The sequence below is a fragment of the Sprattus sprattus genome, assembly GCF_963457725.1.
Source record: "Sprattus sprattus genome assembly, chromosome: 9".
In the NCBI taxonomy this organism is placed as follows: Eukaryota; Metazoa; Chordata; class Actinopteri; order Clupeiformes; family Clupeidae; genus Sprattus; species Sprattus sprattus.
The window spans coordinates 9,990,552-10,006,572 of record NC_137928.1 but is presented as its reverse complement, the minus strand read 5'-3'; the positions used below and the strand labels follow the sequence as shown (position 1 = coordinate 10,006,572).

Genomic DNA, 16,021 nt, shown 5'->3' with positions numbered 1-16,021 from the left:
ATTATTTTCATCAAATGCTGCTTTATTGACATGGCAGATTACAAAGTCAGAATGATGGTTTACCAATTTGACTAGGCAGAGCAGACCTCTACCCAGTTCTATACCCGACCTTGCTTTTCACACATTAAAGATTCCAATTTCTTTTTGTCCATAAATCATTTTATTGTAAAACAGTAACAGAACATAATACCATTCATAACACAAAACAAAAGATATTTTTTTTCCATTATTAAAAGTGGATCCTTCTCTTTAAATAGTGCAACAGCTGCTCGTCACAAGCATGTTTATGATATACTGATATACAATCAATTCTTGTAAGATCAGTTCAGCAATAGTACAGTATTGGAACTTGACCACAGGAGGGACTCGAAACATTAAAGGCCACTGATTTGGCAAGACACATTTTTCCCTCACAATCACATACACATAAAAAACAAACATCCTGATTATCATTTGAATTACCGTTAGCATTTAAAAAAGACAGCAATGACAGTAGTCTTGATGGCGTGATCTTAATGTGCAGGGCCGCAATGATCAAGATTTGTTGATTGGCACACTGAAACCTTCCTCTTGCCTCCGGGCGCAGAGGGCTGGCTGAAAAGGCAGTACAGTCACTCTGACCAGCCAGTCAGCCAGTCACTCTTTGCATCCACGTGCATGTAGGTTTGCGCCCATGCAGTGAATGACAGGGACAGGTGAGAGTCAGTCTATGGATTAAAACACGTAGATTTTGTCTCTCGGTACATAGTCAACATCGTCGTCCATAGTCAGAAGTACCTGGGGGGAGAAGTGGAGAGATAGGTTGTGTCAGTTTCATGTTCTGATGAAATGGTTAGGGTTGTCGAAGGTTCAGATTCTGATAAATTGGTTAGGGTGTTTTCAGGTTCAGGTTCTGAGAAATTGGTTAGGTTGGCAAAAGCGTTGCACTGAAGAGGACTCACGAGAAAGGAGCCAAACATGGCGATGGAGGACAGGAAATGCCAGATGTCGTGATCATCAAAGAAGGAGAGCAGGATGCAATCTCGGTTGTGCTCACGAGACTCAGCTGGAGTTTTCTACAGCAAGACAAAGGAGAAACTGGTGACCACACTGATGAATGTAATCCATGGCAATAGACTGGTTGAATTATATATCTAATATTAGTTTACAATACTGTTTATTTTGAACAGATACAATGTGTGCGCTAAATCTAATGTTATGATGATTCAATACATATAAAAGGACAATTCAAGTTTTCACATATACATTTTTTTTCAAACCACATAGTTGACATGAATGTAGTTTAAATGTTATAGCGTGTGGTATTGAATAGTGCTGACCTGCCATGTGCTGAGCCCTTGGAAAAAGAAGAACAGAGCAAAGCCCCAAACCACTGCTGTGAAGAGAATACACACCAGGGCAAAGCACTTGATCCGCTCACCACTGCGGAGCTACAGACACAGACACAGACACAGACACAGACACAGACACAGACACAGACACAGACGCACACGCACACACACACACACACATATATTATCAATTTTAAAACATCACAATACAAGTATGGGGAAAACTGGGTCACTGTAAAAATGCACAGAATTGTATTCTCACCTTCATAATGATGTAGAAGGCAAAATACAATAGAAGATTGCAGATAGCAATGGCTAGTAGGTATGAAGCAAAGTCACTGGGCTTCTCAATCAAACCATATGCAGCCCTGAGGAACATTGGGAAGGGTTACTGGACATCTGATCCTGCTATGTATTCAACCTCTTTTCCAAAACAAAATATTTACAGCAGCTATTTACACATGAAAAGGCTTCTAAAATCATAGCATTAAATGTGAAGATTAGTTAATTGGGTCACAATAATAATAACGATACACACAATAAAAAATGATTGTAATTATTATATAGCATTGAACTGTATACTTACAGGGACCAGTTAACAATGTTTCCCATAACAAGTAACACCATCCGGTCCTGAGATAAACAAGCACCACACAAACACAGTGTTCAAAGTGTACTCAAGGAGTAATTGTTGGCTTCCCACATGTTTTAATATAATATGTTATAACATATTTTACAGTTATATGCAGAGTAAGCAACAGTTCCCCAACTGTCAAATTGTTTAACTGTACAGGGAACATGACATGTCTGTTTTGTGTCTTACTCACAATGTACATAGGGCCACTACAGTGTGTGATACAGTCTGTGTAGATGATCTGTAGCGTCCGACGGAAAACTCCAGAATCTGTAATCAACAATTGATTTATTCAGTATGTTTTTTTATGCATTATTTACATGCTCAGGCACGGCAACAGCATTAAAGGCTAAGCCTAGACTAATCATAAAGCAGTATATGCAATGAGTTATACATTATCGTTAAAACAGTTTTCTTCTGAAAATACAGAATATGATATAGTTTGCAGAATTTTAACCACTTTTTAAAACCCACAGTCATGAAAGCATGAAAGTGTTAATTCTCGCTCCTTAATAGAGATCTTTACAGAGAGCTCACCAAACCGCCAGCGGCCCATGTAGTATAGCTGAGTGCTGAGGAGCATAGTGAACAGGATGTGGATCACCGAGAACACGATCCAGAAAACAGTGTTCCCTTTTCCAAAAACCTAGGGGTAACCATAGAAACACACTTGAACATTTCTTGACCCAGCACTCACAATTGATATTTATAAAAGGTTTTTTTTCACACTATTTGTGAACCACAGTCAGTGAAACACAGAATTGAAATAAGTTTTTCATCTGTTTCAGGATGTTCTAACCACAAAATGAATGCGGATGGTGATTAAATGCTATACTTACCACGCCCAGCACGGAGAAGAAGATGACTGCAGCAAGGCAGGCATAGGCAGTGTAGGCACTGGCATTGATGTCTGGATGTCTCTTTTGGTAAAGTTTCAGCATACATAGTCCAGCAATCATGTACATAAACGATGTGTCTGAAAAAAGAAGGAAAAATCAGACTTGTGCATTATTCTTAGAATACCTGTATCCTATCCCTGATTGACCCATCAAGTCAGGTACGCCTAATAGTTTGGTAGACCCCCACCCTTGTCCCGATATCAGAAGGGTGTTGTAGAATGTCTGGAAGCTGCAGCAACAACCGTCAGCTCATCATTCTATTTCAAGCCTCACAAAAGTGTATGAAGTGTAACAATATATCTCTATCTCTCTCTCTCTCTCTGTCTCTCTTGTCGGTTTGTTTGACTGGTGTTTGAGAGTCTACTGTTAACTATTCTATTAATTACAATACTTCAAACTAGCAATGCTGTAGATGTCACTTTCATTCCTTCTCCGATGATTATTATGAACAGAAATGGGCTAAGTAACGTTATACGCTAATACTGTATGACTGAATGCTGACAAGAGAACTTTATGTTTCACTTGAAAAACAAGAACTTTTTATCACAGAATATTTGGTAAACATTTTTGTGAACTTTATGACATTCTAGGGGTAGGCTTAATAGCCTACATTAATGTTTAGATATCGAAATACTTCGTCATATCTTTGTAACAAGATAACATTGCATTGCCTCTGCCATCAAAACCATAACTGAAAGCAGCATTTGTCTTGCGTAAAACTAGGCAACGGATACATTTACAATGGCAATGTCCCCAACGTCATTGGTTTCTCAGAAAAAGGTAATAAATAAAGACAGCATGCAGGGCACCAAGGCCACAGTAGTCAAGGAGCATGCAATATTAACAAGGACATCAAGGCCAGAAAAGGGGAAAACCATGGCTATGGCCATTGTGCCACCCGTGAAATTCCTGCCGTGATGTTTTCCTATTCCTTTTCATCTGTTCTCATATTTGTTAGTGACAAAAGGCTACAATATCAATATAAGCGCATAATGATCTCTACTGGGTCTTTGACTAACTCTACCTATCCATTATGGCTACTCATGCAGTGCTTCACTTTGGAGAAGACACGTTGTCCGTCTGTATTTACAGTCATTAGTGCAGACATGGTCTGGACAGACTGGCCATGTACAGTTTGTGAGTATGTAGTATGTAGATAGGGGTTATAGCGGAGCTTTATTGCTTTCCCGTCCTGTGAGCTTATGAGGTCTAATGCACTGGGGTTGAGCAGCTGTTGTTTCTAAATGTTACTACACTCCATAATAACTTAACGTGAAGTTGACTGGAACAAACTGAAAACACACATCTTCAATAATCCTGCGTATGAACTTACCAAACTGGAAGTTGGTGTAGTTGGGGCAGACATGGTAGCAGGCACTGAGAAGACCCTCCATCATCAGAGCTGTGCCCATTGCATAAAACAGACCAAAGTGTTTAGGGATTCCACACTCCTGAGAGATAGAAATAGAGTGAGAGTGAGAGAGAGAGAGAGAGAAAGAGAAAGAGAAAGAGAAAGAGAAAGAGAAAGAAAGAAATAAAGAAGAGAGGTTTATATAATCATAGCAGAATAGCAGGTTTTATTTGCTATATTTTATGTGATATTTGATTTGCACAACTCCATCTCACCAGTGCAGCCAAGTCGTTCCGTACAAGCGCACGGTTGTGGGTTATGTCTCTTTGAAGCACAATGAGGAGGAAGAGCAACCCCAGCATCACGTAACCAAGGTTACTCAGAATATTGTTGAAGGAACTGCATGAAAAGAATTTGCAGACATGAAATAAATGAATGACATGACATGACATGATTTCATGCACTCAAACCATCAGAAAGTCATCATAATTGCTTAATAAATATTAGTTCATGGAGTTGTTTCTCAGAGACAACAGGTGAAGCAGCACTCCATGAAAAGAAAAAAATGGAAACAATATAACTTATGTATCTAAAATATCAAATGTTTTTTCAGTATCACACTCTCTAAACTTAATCTAGTATATTTGTGTAGTTATTTGGTGTAATCTTCAGTTCCCTGGTCTTGATTTCAAGGAAAGATTTCTGTTGCCGTACAAAAAAAAAAAAAAAACTAAAAACGCAGGTCCTGTGCCTTTTCAAGTCACTTGTTGATGTAATGTTATTCATCTGAGGAATCCTTGGCCTTTCTGATTCTACACCCTTTCACCAGAGGACTATTTTCCACAAAGGACAGTTTTGTATTAGCTTAACTGTACTAGTCTATCAATGAAGCTTCCTAAAACAACCAACATAGCACCATTAAAGGGAATTAAGGGTTAATGGCCGATGAGAATATACTAACCTGAGCGCTCCCAATGGGTGTGCACACAGGAAGTTATAGTAACAGATGTCTTGATTTCCTGTCACATTCACAACCTGTTATTTTCAAGAATAAAACCAATAAGCATCAGAGTTGTACTGCAACAAAACATAATGAACTTTAGATGTCTTTTGTGTGCAGATATTAAGTCTGTTTGAGTGGCCTGATAGAGATGGATTTGGAACTTAAGCCCAGGCTGGGGCTGTTGGCCTAATCCAGTCTAATTATAACAAGTTCTTTCACTGTCCCAAGAGAGAAGAAGCTTTTTCTTTATCTAAGGACTTGTCAAAAGCTCGGTTTCCATCCAACTCATTTGCATATTTAAGCATATTTATGAACATTTCTGTGCGAGTTTCCATCCACTATGTTATGCAAATTAAAAATGGCCACTCTCCTCATCAAGAAAGGAGTTGTTGCTCATCAAATCTTGAGGTTGCCAGGGCAACTTTAACAGAAACATTTAATAAAATTGTAATAATAATAATAAAAATGTTTTGTGGAAGGGCTATAAAATATAAGTGTTATAATTCACCACTTTTAGTCAATTTCTAGGCTGTTTCTAGTGTAGTGTTCCTACATGTGCCCCGAACAAGGACAATACTCAGAATGGCACTGGCTATGTCTCTAATGATGTAATGAGCCAACCGTACCGTCTGGTAGGTGATGACCAGCTGGATCACAGGTAGAGCATAGAACACAGCTATTGTGGAAATGTTCCTGTGGACAAAACACATCTACTTATTATCTCACCATCATCCACTAACTGTTGGTATCACAAATGTCAAGGCCTTATATGACATCAACTCAAGCCTCTTACAATTACTGGTCTAAAAGAAGCCTGAGGTTCTAGACTAAAAGAAATGAATATCCACACCATTATTGGAACCATAACTCTAAATATTATGGATATATGAATGATATTGTTTTGCGCTTGGTCTTAATACAGCATGTAGTTACAATTCTGCAAAACATACAATCTCTAGTCTATCTTCTTGGTTTACTTATTTTCCAACTGCATATATATGAAATAGTTGACTTAAACGTATGAAATCATATATTTTTTTCCTATACCATATCTGTCCAGCTGTTTCAAATGACTGCAATGAAGGTCACAGAGGAAAGTCTAGGTGTCTCTGTCCCCTTGAATAGCAGTTAGATAGGGCCAATGAAAATTCCTACACACAACGTCCCTGGCAGGGGGAACAGCTATGGACCTAGAGATCTCACATGTTCCCAACTTCAAACAAGTCAATCTAATCAAGTGGGTAGATAAATAAAGAATATGGACCAAAAAATGGAATGCCTTGCATTCTCAGTGGTAACCGAGTCTCTGCCCTGATACAGTACATACTGGACATTTTCTGTGATAACAGTAAAAATATCACGTTTTGTTACCACTCACCAGAAATAGATCTGGTACTTTTTGCTCAGGATCCGCTTATCTTTGCGTGCCAGATCTGATACACAGAGGTACTTCTGCAAAAGACAAATAATTGTCAAGACATAAATTATATAAAAAAAATTACTGTTCAAATAAAACGTCTTTATCACCACTAGACATTAATGCAACTGTACACCTGAACAATTTCCTACAAGACAGTTACTAGGTTCAACAGTACACAAAAATTTAAAGTGTAAATGGCATCAGCATACCTTGGTGCGGACGATGTTTTTATCAGAGTCAATGTCTGCCAATGTGTCATAATCATCTTCTTCCACAGAACTGAGAGAATCCTGTCGACTGCAGCCAACACTCCCCAAAGACCGTTCTAATAGAAACAAACGGTGATGGGAAATAATATATAGTTAGAATAACTAACAGAAAGTTATAATGGCATGTTATGATGGTTGTTGTGCGGTGTCTTGTCTTAAGAATTTCAGTGCCCAGTCTGACTGTGTTGTACATCTTACAATAAAAGGTTTGATAAAAGACGTGAACTAAAGGGTTTGAACACTGATTTTAATGCATGGAATCTTCTGAACTTCCAATTCTGTACCAAATGAACACAATGAATTGATATGCAAATATGCCATCCTAGTGAATCCTCATTACTTCTGCTTACACATAAACAGTCACAGTCAGCCTATCCTGTCACTTCCCTGTGGCAACTAGTAGAATGTATTTTAAGACCTGCAAAATCCATGTTATATATTGTACGTAAAGGGCCACATGAAACTTACCAAAAACATACCGTTTTTTGTTAATATATTTATTCAATAATAAGAATACAATTATACTGCAAATGTGTGTGCTCCTGTTTTCCATACCCATGTATCCATAGTTTACATCGGCTGACGCTATACTGTCAGTGATCGCTTCTGAGCTGAAAGTGCTTCCATTGTCCGCTGAATGATAGAAGAAGGAGAAAAGACAAAGCATAAGTTGGGGGCTTAAGGGGAAGAGTGTACAGAAAGAAACACCACACTTTAAGGAGCTTCTTTTAAGAGTTGACTTGTGCGTTATGCTGTGTAATATTTCCAAACGTAACCATGGATCTCAGGTGGCCTGGGAGGGACATTTAGGGTAATGTTGACACATCAAAGACACATAGGTAAGATTCACACTAAATGACTTACCAACTGAACCGTACTCATAAGGCGAAGCATTAACCAGGCCTTTTCCTGCAAAAGGACAGAAATCACACTGAACTGTAGTGGACTGGTCTATGCCAAACACAATAAAACTTAGACAAAGCACTTAAAAGTTAAGCCATAACATTGGTGGGGAAATAGCTGATACTGTAAGACGAAGTGATTTAACCAGACATAGGAGTTACAATTCATACTCCAATACAGACAGTTTAACACTTTAAAAGCATGTTAAAACTGGATAATTGTTATGCTCATGGTGGCTTGTTTCCTTCAACTAGTCTTGAACTGCTTACATTTTGTTTACTGATTGGTTTATCAAAAAGGACAGGATATTCATGTATGTTTTTCAGGATTAGTCCACATCCCTATATAGTAATACACCTATGAAATAACAACTTCATACACAGTAAAAAAAAACACCTCATACGTGGCAAAAGCCCAAATTGCATGCACCACAATTTAAATTTACCAGGCAAGAAGGTCTTATCAATAGTTCTGATAGCCTATTGATCAATGGTATTGATAGCCCTATGGCTTTGTTTGGCTAGGAGAATGAAGCCATGGGGCTCTTCTATAAGGAGATTTCCCACTCTGAGTTATCTTACCCAGGTTTGTCACTAAACCATGTACCCCCCTGGTCCTTCAGCTGTACTTAGGTCCATTAGTTAGTGGCTCGAAGTATGCCATCAGCATCCATACTTATGCCCCATAGATTAAGGTGGCTTTAAGTATGCCATTTGCATCCATACTTATTTCAACAAACTGAACTTAGAATACAACACCATCTGTGGTCTCATAGCAGTCACAACAATGCACTTCGGAACATGCAGTTACCTTCCGACATCAGCCAACAATCTCCAATCTCACTCTTTCCCTCCCTTTGCCAGTACTGTTTATATGTGCCTGGAGTCCACTTTTCTGCCCCTACGCCAAAGATTTTCGAAACCAGATTATGTCTCCATGTGTAGCAACCCTGGTCAAGCTATATTTCCAACCAGACCAGTATTAATGAGCCAACACCCCTACACAAACTGCAGCTTCTGTCTTCACCCACCCACTGACTGACTGAGGTTCTGTGGAGTTTAGAGGACATCATGAGTGGCTCCAACAACACATTTAATGCAGTTTGCATCCAAAGCTCACAATTCTCCCCAGCTGATCTTCCTGTTTATTATCATTAACCGGCAATGAGTCTACCTGAACACCTTTATTCTCAAACACACCTGGCAATTATTTTAACAGATAAAATATAACAGCATTGAAACAACAGCATTGGATAATTAAATATAGGAGTATAGCAAGAAACAGACAAAGAGACTTATTTAAGAAAACAAAAAAAAAACACGAATATGACAGATTCATGGTATGCCAATCGAAATGCACTCTGAATGATGTCACTTGATGTGTTATGGGGTGGGAAGTATGCGAGTCTGTACACATTATTGCTAAATACGAACATTGGAGAAACATTGTAACTTGAGTTGCTTACCTAACAGAGAGGCTGAGTTGAGAAACAGAGAGATTTCAGAGGAGAAACAAAGAGAGTTGTTAGTAAATGTAATTCCCCAAATTATCCATAATCTCTTGGTGTGAGTCTTAAACAGATGAGGATGGCCATAAAGCAATAATTTTACACAAAATTTGGCTTCAGACGCTCTATCCACATGGAGTTCCAAAAATATGTCACTCAAATAAACTCTGAGGCGATAACTGACATTTTAGCTGGTTAAGAATCTTGCCAAGTAGGAAGATTTGCCTCTCATACTTTACGCACACGCAAAAAGGCAGACTTAGGGGTATAGCAGACATACTTGCTTCTGAGGGCATTTCACCAAATGTCATCAGAAAAGCTAGAATGATAGGATATTATATTGTCTTTATTTCAGTGATAAGATATGAAGCCAATTTATACAGCAAACACACTAAGGTGCCGGTCGTCATGGGTTTTCAAGCTTACAGTTTTTAAAACTTCTCTAAACTTTAAGACAGCCTGGTCCTCAAAGGACCCCTGCAGGTATGTGGGCCCTGTGCCTGGTTCCAGACACTCACCTGTCTCTGCAGGTGACATGTCTGCCGGGTGCGCCAGACCCTCCCTCCTCTGGGGACCTCTGAAAAAAACCATACATGAGACATGAGAACCCTGCTTCAACATGTCTATGCCGAGGGCATGAAGAACAACACCAGGCAAGCAAGGGAGAAATCTATCTGGCCACTTTGTCTGATTGCATCTCTCTTCTAGCCTGGTATAACCCCACAGATAGATGGATTGCGCAAGGCTAGGTCTTTTCACCTGATTAGGGTAGAGAACATGGTATACATTATTGACCAACTTTTTGCAGAATGATTCAAAACACCAAAGAAAGTCAATACAGTTTAAAGATCGGGCAATGACGTAAGAATGTCATACTCATACGTCATTATACTGGCGGGAAGGTTAGGCCCTGACACGTTGTTGAAATCAAGGTAATGTCTTTGCTTCTTTAAGGTACACAATCGTGTTTGAACAGCAGCCTTTCATCAAAACGAAATAAGGCCAAGCTATGGCTTCTAAGTGGGCTACAGCCCATAGGCAGTTTGTATCAGTACAGTAGCAAGACACGACACATAAACCCACTCATTTCCCTATATCATAACAGACTTAGAGGTCAAACGATACACATCTGGCCCAAAACCAAGTCCGAACTTGCCCCTTCATGTTTATAAGTAGGTTATCGGGTCATTTTTACATTTGAAGAAAAAAATGCAGCTTACCTCTTGTTTTCCACACAGGCCATGAGGAAGGTGAGCACATAAAACGACAGGAAGATACCCAGGCAGAAGAGCATCCCCATGACGTACACCTCCGCTAAAAGAGATAAGGAAAGAGAAAGACCAGTAAAATGTTCAGCAATTCCGAACAACCACTTGGACTACAATAAGCCTCCAGAACAGTCGGCCTTACATTTGATAGCAGGGGAAACGACCACTTCAAGAGTTTTACTCCGGTTTCCAGGATCCATCAACTGATCTAAAATAGGGCGACATAATAGACAGACATCAGCATTTCATAGCAACAGCTATGATAAACAGGGGCTAATTCAGCCGTGTTTTTGAAGGGATTTCCACCTAACTGAAGAAGCCCAATGGGAATCTGTAGAAATTAAAATTCTACAACTATTCGGGTACTTTCATAGATTGGATTTTCACTACAATCAAACCACTTTAGTTCACACGGATGCATAATGATATAACCTTAACAAGAAATCCTGAACTGATTCTCATGGTTTGTTCAAATCCAAATTGTGTTTTTACTATGCTCCACCAATCAAAATGAACAAAGAAATATTACATGTTTTATGAATAAAGTCCCTAAAGGAACATTCCCAGAAATCAAATGCAATGTAACATATTTGTTTCTTTTCCCTCCAGTCATCTACACCGACCATAATGAAATGTACTGGTTCAGTGAATATGGGATTGTAGTTTCTGACTGAACAACTTAGTCGGTATCTTTAAGACTGAGTGCTTTTCTCAGGGGTGGGATCATGTATCGTTCTAAACAAATGGTGGACAACAAGAGTAACCTGGCAGCAGTGGGTAATACTTCAGAGGACCTCCGCACGCCTCGTCTTCAGTCTTCACCACATGAACAACATAGAAACTGTTGCTGGGGAAATCTTTTCTCTACAAGAAAAAAAAAAGATTGTAATAATACAATAACACTCTTATTAAATGTTTAGATTTTTCATTCAACAGAGTCAACAGGCAATATCATTAGAATTCAATGCTTTACGGTCACATTTCCCCACACAAAAGACTATGGATTCTACACACAGTACTGTCTGCTATTACTTAACCTTTGAATAATTGATTCAAACATAAAAAGCCTTTCAAAAAGTACAATTTCACCGATGCAATCTGTCTGCTTCTATCTTCAACAGGAGAGTAGGAAAGAGTGTCCCAGTCAGAAAGCAGAGAACCTACAGATACATGCACTGCATATACTGCTCATTACCTGAACAGTAATAGCTGATGTCTTGGTCATTGTCTGGTACATCCCAATGAAGGCCACGTTGTTGTCTAAATCATAGACTGGACACTGTCAAGGTTGAGCATAGGTAATGGGTATGAGGGTAAAGGTTATGAGCATAAAGGACTGTAAAAGGCATGAAAGGCTTGTCCCTGCTCTACAAGTTTAACTGGCATCGTATCAATGTTAAGGTTCATGTGTATAACGTGAGTTAAAGCATAACATATACATTTCATATGTGTCACTGCCTGCACTGGCTCATTTGGATCCAGGGTCAGTGGCACGTCACTGTGAAATACCAATACCACAGTGGCATGTGATTGAAAAAGAGAGGAGGTCAGAACTGCTTACTTGTATATCCTGGATGGACATGACTGAGCATGGGAAGTTGGTCAGAGAGTTCACTTTCACAATAACCGAGTCCACACCATCAGGGAAGTCATACTTGAAATACTGTGGAGGATAAAAACAGTAGTTTCTATTTACCTAAGATTGTGCACATGGTGCTATTAACCAATGCTGTTTAGTACACCTCCATCAAAAGTTCTGTTGAAGAATGAACTGTGTCTGAAGGCTTGGCTTAAAATGGAATCATATGCCGATTAAAGCATCCAGAAAGTCAATTTAGGTCAACAACTATCCCATTTTAGGCTACAGGACATTTGGTTTGGTCTCTTTTCATTGATCACCACATCACAACCATGTCACAACACATATTTGTAAATGTAGCCTTATTTCCTTGTATGGTGTATGTATCCACAGAGGACTGTAGAACATTAAACTTTATGAGGGTCACACAACACCTAAGCTACCTGACACACCTCATGAGTGTCAGGTTCCTCTGTGTCAACAACTAGAGACCATTAAAATGATTATATGACATCAACTTTGTTTCATCTTCCTGACACAAGACAGGAAATCCTGGTGCCAGTTGTTACCTTAGGCACAAGAGGCCTATTTTACAATATAATGGCAAAGTAATTCCACTGTAAGTTTGAACTGTGTTAAAAGAGTCTTAGCTATCTAGCATGCAAATACATAGCAATGCAGAGAAGGGAGACAGCTTTTGCTAAATCTCAATTCGCTTTAGGTGCTACAGATAAGTGTCATACAAATTCACACAGATTTAAGGTACCATACATTACATTTACATTGCACACATTCAGTCATTTAGCAGACACTTTTATACAAAGCGAACTTACAAAGGAGAAAACAATCAAGCTACAAGCTTAATGTTCAAGAAATGTCTGTGCACCTTTTAAGTAACACTATGCAACATATGCCATCTATACTGCCAAAAGACACCAGTAGCATGTTGGCAAGCTTCTATCAGTGTCAGCTGGGCTGTTGGTGGTGTTTGCAAGGTTTTTTCAGCCTTTGAGGTAATTAGCTTAGTAGTTTTGGAACAGAACTCTGTATTGCTACTTTAACAAACAAAAAAAGGAGGAGCCTAGGAGGAATGACCAAGGCCTGCACTATAGAGGTGCAAGGGATGCAGACACTTCCTGCACTATAGAGGTGCAAGGGATGCAGACACTTCCTGCACTATAGAGGTGCAAGGGATGCAGACACTTCCTGCACTATAGAGGTGCAAGGGATGCAGACACTTCCTGCACTATAGAGGTGCAAGGGATGCAGACACTTCCTGCACTATAGAGGTGCAAGGGATGCAGACACTTCCTGCACTATAGAGGTGCAAGGGATGCAGACACTTCCGGTCCCAGTCTCAAAGGGGGCCAAAAAATACAATAATATTGCATGAGTCATGATCCTAGGGAACTCTCTGTGTTTTCTCCTCAGAATAAACTAATTCAGTGCTTTATAACAGGGACAGGATGCATGGTTTGAACGATCTTATAGCGGTGTAAACCATCTCTTGCGCCTAAACCAGTGGCTCAATTGGTTATGGGTGTATCCTCATACAAAATACGCAATTGCCATTGAACACTTAACAATAAAATACCCTGCCCCCATTGGAGCACTACCCTCAATCAGTTCTGAGAGGGGGGGGGGGGCTTTTTCCATCTCTTGCACCCGGGTTGACAGGAGGGTCGTGCCGGCCCTATGGATGACTCCCTTAGCCACTTGAGGTCATGCAAAACATCAAATGCCCTTCACCAATGTTTGTGTATTAGGCTTGCATTAATCAAACCTCTCATTGTTCTGAGTGCCTACCTGAGGTTGGGATGGAGTTGCAGTGAAGCTGAATTTCGAATCAGTCCTGGGAGGAGGAATACAGAGACATGTGAGCCTTTATTCCCTCTATTCCATGAACACTTTGACACATCAGTGTTTATATTATGAATGCTCATTTTCAAAAAGAAAAAGGACTACATTTCATATAATTCACTTATTTTGAATTAGTGGTCCATTGACTTAATTTCCACCAAACAAACTAAACTAAACTAAACGCGACCTGATTAGAACAGCTGTCAACTTCAGCGTATAAACCGTTTTTTTCTTAGTAGACTAGCAAGGACAGGAAGATGTGTGTAAATATAACACCCACTCTGTTCCACTGAGTCTGATCCTTCGCACCCATTGGCAGGAAAGGCAAAGGCAATTCGATTACCATCTATCCATATGATTAAACATGTTGTTTGAGAAGCTCTCTATTCATTGTAGTGAGATTTTGTTTTCAGTTGTCAAAACTGGGGACTAGGGTGCTGGCCACTGGTCCATAACTACCAGCACAAGAAATTTACATTTTGTTCAATGTGTAACTGAAATTATTCAAATCCTTTATGGTAACATACAGTATATATCTCCTACTTACTGCAATGTGAATCTGTCCACACGACTGATTCTCAGCTGGTAGCTGATTACCGAACTGGAGAGTGTAGACACATCCACATAAAAGTATTGTGTCTCTGCCAAAGTACGTGTAGGTGGCTGACACAATGTACGTCCAACTTGGGTGTATTGATATTTCCTCTGGTAGCTACAACAAAAAATAATGGGGTAGGTTAAAACATATTTCTAGAATAGAAACTTCACAGAGTTGGAAAACGTCAGGGCAACGTATCATATACAACTAAACTAGTAGTATACTTGCTGCAGTGTAGTAGTTATCGGCAAAAGATTAAATGAATGAACTGCTTGTCTCACTGGACAAGGTGCTGGGCTTTTGTTTGATGAGCCTGCACATAATATCTACTGATAATGTACAAGTGCAAATGAAGGTTGACACCTCCTGAGAGTTTACTATGAGCTTAAGGACACGTAAAATGAGTTTATGCAAAATGACAGGTGTATAGGCTTCATACCAAGGGGAAGGGCACAATTCTACAAAAGCTATCTTAATTGAATGTATGATATGACGAGAATCCTCATCAATGTGTTTTGTTCTTATTGACTGAGTTTGGCGTGGATCGAGACAGTTGTGTCGTTAAAACAAATCCAGTACTCACAGACCACGTAGAATTAGGGGGACTTGAAAGGACAACACAGCCTGCTTCTGCCTCACAACAAAAAGGATCGGGCTTTTTGTATTCTCCGATAGCAAATTCACCCACACTCTTATTCCTTCGGTCTGGATGAGAAATAGCAACAAATGCGTGCACTACGTGTTATATTACGACGTTTAACACATCACTTGCATGTTCCAATATGTTCATTGTACATACCTTGTTCCGAGAGACCGTATGGTTGAAAGCGTAGATTGTCTGGATGCCTGTTTTCACTTCATCGTTGTAGGTAAAATCAAACTGCGCATCTTTTTGAACGATCGTATTTGTTTCTGTCGCTAACCCGTAACAGCTTAAGTTTAAGACAAATGTTAACAGCCACAGCGGTGTAAAAATCCATTTAAAACAAGTCGACAGAAAGCCAGGATAAGGCTTGTGTCGAGATTTCCAACACATTAGCATCACTTCATCGAACAAATTGCCCTATCACAGTAACAGCCTCAACCGTTAGCTTTCTTTACTTTATACAAGTTAAAATGACAAAAGATTAAACTGGTATTACCTGGCGAAAAACAAGAAACCTTAACGTTAGCTAGCGACAGTAAGCTTGCTAAGTGGCTATCTAAAGCGATACGTATCCTCACTAGCGGATGATCACAAACGACCATACGAACAGTCGAAGTAGGAAGGAGTTGCTGGATAGATGAGCAAACAGACGAAATTAAGTTACACGATTAACACAAACTGCTTCTATTTTTTTGTCCCTTGTTTCGTCACCTTTGAGGCTTCTTCACGCATTATATTGTATTTAAATGTAAC

At 39.5% G+C, this 16,021-nt stretch overlaps 1 protein-coding gene across 1 annotated transcript; it reads right to left on the bottom strand.

The window, feature by feature from the left end:
* Positions 1 to 154: 154 nt before the first annotated feature.
* On the bottom strand, positions 155 to 15,678 carry sidt2 (SID1 transmembrane family, member 2). The gene is made up of 26 exons (XM_080845144.1): positions 15,422 to 15,678; positions 15,206 to 15,327; positions 14,572 to 14,736; positions 13,971 to 14,016; positions 12,147 to 12,248; positions 11,781 to 11,864; positions 11,350 to 11,449; positions 10,728 to 10,793; positions 10,538 to 10,631; positions 9,836 to 9,894; positions 7,772 to 7,843; positions 7,463 to 7,540; positions 6,848 to 6,963; positions 6,597 to 6,670; positions 5,845 to 5,911; positions 5,177 to 5,250; positions 4,491 to 4,614; positions 4,198 to 4,315; positions 2,805 to 2,941; positions 2,503 to 2,611; positions 2,159 to 2,235; positions 1,918 to 1,964; positions 1,594 to 1,699; positions 1,320 to 1,430; positions 942 to 1,055; positions 155 to 777 (listed from the first exon to the last, which is right to left on the bottom strand). Exons 1-26 carry the CDS (start codon positions 15,662 to 15,664, stop codon positions 715 to 717), a joined length of 2,568 nt encoding a protein of 855 aa, XP_080701270.1. The 5' UTR covers positions 15,665 to 15,678; the 3' UTR covers positions 155 to 714.
* Between the last annotated feature and the right edge of the window lie 343 nt (positions 15,679 to 16,021).